At 45.1% G+C, this 6000-nt stretch overlaps 1 protein-coding gene across 2 annotated transcripts in view; it reads right to left on the bottom strand.

Moving 5' to 3' along the window:
* Positions 1 to 4261: 4261 nt before the first annotated feature.
* LOC102453875 (elongin-A-like) overlaps positions 4262 to 6000 on the bottom strand; it is a 43049-nt gene continuing 41310 nt past the window's right edge. For both annotated transcript variants that reach the window (XR_003087053.3, XM_025178826.3), the window contains 2 exons: positions 4514 to 4644; positions 4262 to 4400 (listed from right to left, as the gene is read on the bottom strand). Coding sequence is in view for 1 of the 2 variants with exons in the window: in XM_025178826.3 (XP_025034611.3) it covers positions 4339 to 4400; positions 4514 to 4644 (193 nt within the window). In the remaining variant the exon portion in view is untranslated. The remainder of the gene's footprint in view (positions 4401 to 4513; positions 4645 to 6000) is intronic.

Here is a 6000-nt window from a genome sequence, read left to right as displayed (position 1 = left end):
TGTCAAATCCAACTTCATGCATGCATTCAGGCTGTCTGTCAATTTTATGGCAGGGGACTGGATGTGAGGGTGCAGGAATCTGGTGTATGACTCACTCAGGGCAGGGGATTTGAGTGTATGAGGACTCAAGGCACAAGGTTAGGGTGCGAGGGGCTGCAGGACTTTAGGGATGTGGCAGTACGAGGGGCTCAGGGCAGAGGGTTCAGGTATTTGATCCTCTTAGAGTTGGTGTGTGTAGAGGGGTGCAAGAGTGTTATAAGAGTGCAGCCAGATGAGGGCTGGGCCAGGCTTGTTGGCCAGGCTTCATTTTTAATTAAAGTAAAATATTATGTCCAACACAAAAAGGTTTCAGTGTTGTCTTTATGGCAAGAGTGAGAACCTTTTTTGTGGGGGGGGGGGGGGGGAGGGGGCACTGACCCACAAGAAAAACAGTTGGGGACTACAAAAGTGAGAAGCAAAGAAAAACCTTCCAAAACTTCCCAACCCTTGCTGATGTGTCCCCCAACTAATACATCACTCCTCTGGTGCTCCAGTCCTATGATTCGGGGGCAGTGAGAACTGAGGTTCAAGGCCTCAGGCCAGATTTACTCTCTTGAGATTCCAGGATTAGTGGATTTTGTGGCCTCCCCCCCCCCAAAGCTCTGGGGTGGGGCCAAAAATGAGGCATTAAGTGTGTGGGACAGGGCTGCCAGTGAATGGGATAGAGATGAGGTGCAGGGGCAGGCTATCTGGCTTGGGAGTGGAGAGTGAGGGGGTGGGGGTATGGGCATAAAAGGGTGGGGGGCATTTACTTGTTTTTACACAGTGCCTGCTACGCAGTGCAACACAGCCTCCTGCTGCTCCATTAGCCAGAAGGAAGCCTCCAGGAAGGATTCGCTGGGGAAAACCACCAGGAAGTGTGTCCCTGGAGACACACAATGGTAGTGTGCGGAGCCATTTTTTGGTTCTGCTTGTTCCCCACATATTGGGGGGGGGGGAGGGGGATAAAGGGCAGCATATGGAGCCAAAATACTTGCTCCCCAAATGCCAGATCTGGTGGGGAGGCTCAGAACTCTCTCATCCTCTTCCCCTCTTCCTCCCCCCCCCCCCCCCCTGCCGGAAGCCAGTGCTGGTGTTCCAATCTTGCAGGGGGCCATAAGGCTGTAGTGCCAGCGATGGCTCCGCGCTGCAAGGAGGGTGAGGAGGTTGAATTAGGGCTCTAGAAGAGTCCTATCTGGCTCCTAGTGAACCATATTCGGCTCACGAGTCATAGGTTGCCAACCCCTGCTTTAGGTAAAGTGGTATGGGCCCGCTAGGAGTTTTCCCAAAGCAGGCTTGCAGAACACTGAAAAACACTGAGCTAGGGATACAATTGCCCCTGCTCACATGCAAGTATCTACATTAGCTCTCACTGAGAGCACTGGCTTAGTTTGTACCATCTAAACACGCACCTGAAACTGGTGGGTACATACTCATCACAAATAAGCTGTGCCTCCGCTGCTGCAATCCATGCTACTCCTAGCTTCTGTTCCTGTAACTGCAAACAAGAGATCCTAGTGTATCCTGACATCTGTCAACTAGCTGTTTTCCTTGGGTTTAAAGTAGCAAGTCTCATGATAGCACTAGCTCCAGACATTTCAACATCCCCATGTGGATGGTGTTACACGGCCAGAATTCCTGCAAGACGCCTAGTCACTATCCCTAACAAATGGTACTGCTGTAGGGAGTTTAGTGTCTTCTCTTATGGCGATCAGGAGAGATCCCAGATGATTGGAAAAAGACAGATGTAGTGCCCATCTTCAAAAAAGGGAAGAAGGACGATCCAGGGAACTATAGGCCAATCAGTCTTACCTCAGTTCCTGGAAAAATCATGGAAGGGATCCTTAAGAAATCCATTTTGAGGCACTTGGAAGAGAGGAAAGTGATTAGGAATAGGCAGCATGGATTCACAAAGGGGAAGTCATGCCTGACCAATCTGATTAGCTTCTATAATGAGGTAACTGGTTCTGTGGACATGGGAAAGTCAGTGGATGTAATATACCTTGACTTTAGCAAGGCTTTTGATACAGTCTCCCACAATAATCTTGCCAGCAAGTTAAGGGAATGTAGATTGGATAAATGGACAGTAAGATGGATAGAAAGCTGGCTAAAAGGCCAGGCCCGGCAGGTAGTGACCAACGGTTCGACGTCAGGATGGCGGTCGGTTTCTAGCGGAGTGCCCCAAGGTTCGGTTCTAGGACTGGTTTTGTTCAATATCTTTATTAATGATGACCTGGATGAGGGGATGGATTGCACCCTCAGCAAGTTTGCGGATAACACTAAGTTTGCGGATAACACTAAGGGCAGAGATAGGGTCCAGAGTGACTTAAACAAATTGGAGGATTGGGCCACAAGAAATCTGATGAAGTTCAACAGGGACAAGTGCAGAGTCCTGCACTTGGGACAGAAGAATCCCAAGCATTGTTACAGGCTGGGAACCAACCAGCTAAGTAGTAGTTCTGGAGAAAAGGACCTGGGGGTTACAGTGGATGAGAAGCTGGATATGAGTCAACAGTGTGCCCTCGTAGCCAAGAAGGCTAATGGCATATTTGGTTGCATTAAGAGGAGCATTGCCAGCAGATCCAGAGATGTCATTATTCCCCTTTTTTTGGCTCTGGTGAGGCCACATCTGGAGTATTATGTCCAGTTCTGGGCCCCCCCCCACTACAAAAACGAGGTGGACACACTGGAGAGGGTCTAGCGGAGGGCAACCAAAATGATTAGAGGGCTTGAGCATACGACCTATAAGGAGAGGCTGAGGGTGCTGGGTCTATTTAGTCTGCAGAAGCGAAGCGTGAAGGGGAATTTGATAGCAGCCTTCAACTTCCTGAAGGGAGCTTCCAAAGAGGATGGAGAAACGCTGTTCTCAGTGGTGATAGATGGCAGAACAAGGAGCAATGGTCTCAAGTTGTGGTGGGAGAGTTCCAGGTTGGCTATTAGGAAAAAAATATATTTCACTAGGAGGGTAGTGAAGCACTGGAATGGGTTACCTAGGGAAGTAGTGGAGTCTCCATCCCTAGAAGTGTTTAAGTCTCGGCTTGACAAAGCCCTGGCTGGGTTGATTTAGTTGGGATTGATCCTGCCTAGAGCAGGGGGCTGGACTTGATGACCTTCTGAGGTCTCTTCCAGCTCTATGATTTGATTATGATTCTGGTCTGATAGTCTTCTGCTCTTGCTGTAAGTCCAGTATGTGTTTCAAGAGCAATATAACAATGGAACAAATTCCTATTTTTCGTAACAGCAGAGAGGTCTAAATGAGACTAAAGCGGTCATCCAAAAACTGAAAAAAGTTGACAATTTCACACACACACACACAAAAGAAAACCCCACTTTTCCCAAAAATACTTATGATAGAAAGTGTTCTACCAGACATGACTTGAACATTTTTCACATAGCTATGCCCCTTTCCAAACTAAGGGCACTATCAGAATGCAAGTTATTTGCAATAGTAATTGTTGGATGAATTGAACTGTACAGTTTTAATCTCTAGTTTGCACCTTCAGGACCTGACTGGTTCCAAACTAGAGAATTTTCCTGACAATGGGAGATCAATATTGTCTGGAGGCATTACCAACACTTCCACTGCTTTACAAGGCTGTTAGAAGACACTTAGGGATAAACTGGAGCTAAATAACACAAAAAACCTAGAGCTAGGACTGGTGTCTGTAAACCAACTTGATGGCACCATGGGAAACTTGGCCATACCTATGAAGAGAGGACTAACTAAAATCATTTCGACAGATGTTCCCAGACCAGAGAGGTCTGGACTAGATAGAAGAAATGTTTAGTATATGTTGAACCTAAGTTACCCATTTACTATTTCCTTCATGTTTCACACAAGTCTAATCTTGCACATTTTTCAGAGATGTTTAGAAACTACCAAAAGATTGCACAGTGCAACATTCAGGACTATAAAGAATTTGGTTTAAACAAACAGAAACAAGATGGAATATTTTAAGTTCTGCATCAGTCACCTGATGAAAAATAATGAAGTTCATATACTAATGTACAAGGATCATCTACGAAAATATGCATCATCCTTCTTGGTTGCAGATTATTTGTAATATTGCCTCCTACAGAATTACCTTGTTTCAATTCACTTTTGCTAACTGGCTCATGGATTATAAGGAGTGTGCACTGGGTGAGGGGAGGAAATCAGGGATTTAGATTATATTCTAAAATTGCAGACCACTGCATGCATTCTGCCACTTTATTCATTAAAGAGACCACTTTGTTAACTGAATGCAGGTTAGTCACAATTTTATATTACATATGATATGCAAATGTTAACATAAGTTTAATCAGATATGCAAGACTGACTTATCGTGGTCCAACTCTATTCTTGAATGCTCTCAAAGATTTTCTCATCATCGGTGCAATTTCTTCAAAGAAAAAACAATATAGTTAGGATAACAGTTGTATAATACTCAAAGTGACTTTCAAAGTAATACAATTAACCATATTATCAAAGGGGAATTATTCCAAAGCTACTTACTTTTTACAGTTTTTTTAATATCCTGATTCACTCCACTTGAATAAGAGCTGGAACTTCCATTTGTTACATTAGTGGTTGTGTTTCTGCTTGGTGAGGTGTTATTTCTGTCTCTGCTTTCTGGATTCTTTGTTCTATTAAAAATAACCAAAATGGAAAGGGAGAAGCATTCAGCTTAAAAACCTCACAGAGGGTTATCATTAACACTGAACTGTTTTCAAAAACCAGTCATTTATGAAACAGTTACCTTACCAGTTACTGGTGTTCTAAGAGATTTGTTGCTCACATGTCCAATCCACATTAGGTGTGCATTCTCACCATGTGCAGAGGTGTTGGAAATTTTTCCTTACAAGCATTCACAAGGAAGTGGCTCCAGCGACCACTGGAGTGGCGATGCCGTTGCACAGTATAAGGGAGCTGCATGCACTCCTCACCCTCAGTTCCTTCTTCCTGAAAATTCCAACCGTGAGGACAGGTTGTGGAATGAACATGAGCAACACATCTTGAAGAACATCAGTTACCAATAGGTAACTTTTGCCTTTTCTTCAAGTGATTGCTCATGTCCATTCCACATTAGGATTCCAAGCAGTACTCAGTGACACGGATAGGAGTTCACAGCCTCAGACTGCAGTTCAGCTCAGCCAAATCTAGCATTCTCTATAGCTTGCTGAATGAGGGTATAATATGCTGTGAATGTGCGTACTGATGACCATGTAGCAGCTTTATAGATGTACTGGATAGATACATGTACAAAGAAGGCTGAGGACAACGTTTGGGCCCTGGATGAATGAGTCTCTGTGATCCGTGGCAGGGAGACCTGGGCAAGGTCGTAGTAGGTCCAGATACACAAAGTGATCAAGTTAGCAAGCTTCTGCAGGGGAGTGTGTGTGGGGGGAGAGAGGGGGGTGGAAACACATGGAGGGGGGAGAATACAGACGTGCCTTTCATCTTATCAGCCATAGCCATAATCAACTGAAATGGCTTATGAAAGGGCTTGGTGCATTTTAAGTAAAAGACCAATGCCTTTCTAACATCCAAGTTGTGTAGCCACTTGTCCTCCTCTGTCTTATGTGGCTTAGGGTAGAACACAGGCAATAACAGGTCTTGGTTCATGTGAAGGGAGGAGACAACCTTAGGCAGGAAGGCTGGGTTCAACACCTTGTCCTTGAAGAAAGCCATATATGAAAGCTCCAAACTTAGAGCTCAGATTTCCAAAACCAGTCTTACCAACAACAGCACAATCAGGAATGCTACTTTCATGAAAAATGAGAGAAAACAGGCAGCCTGTGACAAACAATAGTCCCATGAGCCAGGAGAGGACCAAGTTTAGACTCCACTGAAGGACTGGGTCCTGGCACTTGTGGACAGAGGCATGTTATGTTGAAAGACCACCTGCCCTTGGACCAGTTTATTAAAAGCCCAGATAAACCTTAATAAAGAAGTGTGCCAGGCCTTGGCACCAGAGCTGCAGTTGAGAGTTGAGAATTGAC

Source organism: Pelodiscus sinensis, chromosome 3, assembly GCF_052426305.1.
Source record: "Pelodiscus sinensis isolate ZL-2025 chromosome 3, ASM5242630v1, whole genome shotgun sequence".
Taxonomy (NCBI): Eukaryota; Metazoa; Chordata; order Testudines; family Trionychidae; genus Pelodiscus; species Pelodiscus sinensis.
Note: the sequence above shows the minus strand (reverse complement) of the source record. Positions and strands in the feature narration are given on the sequence as shown.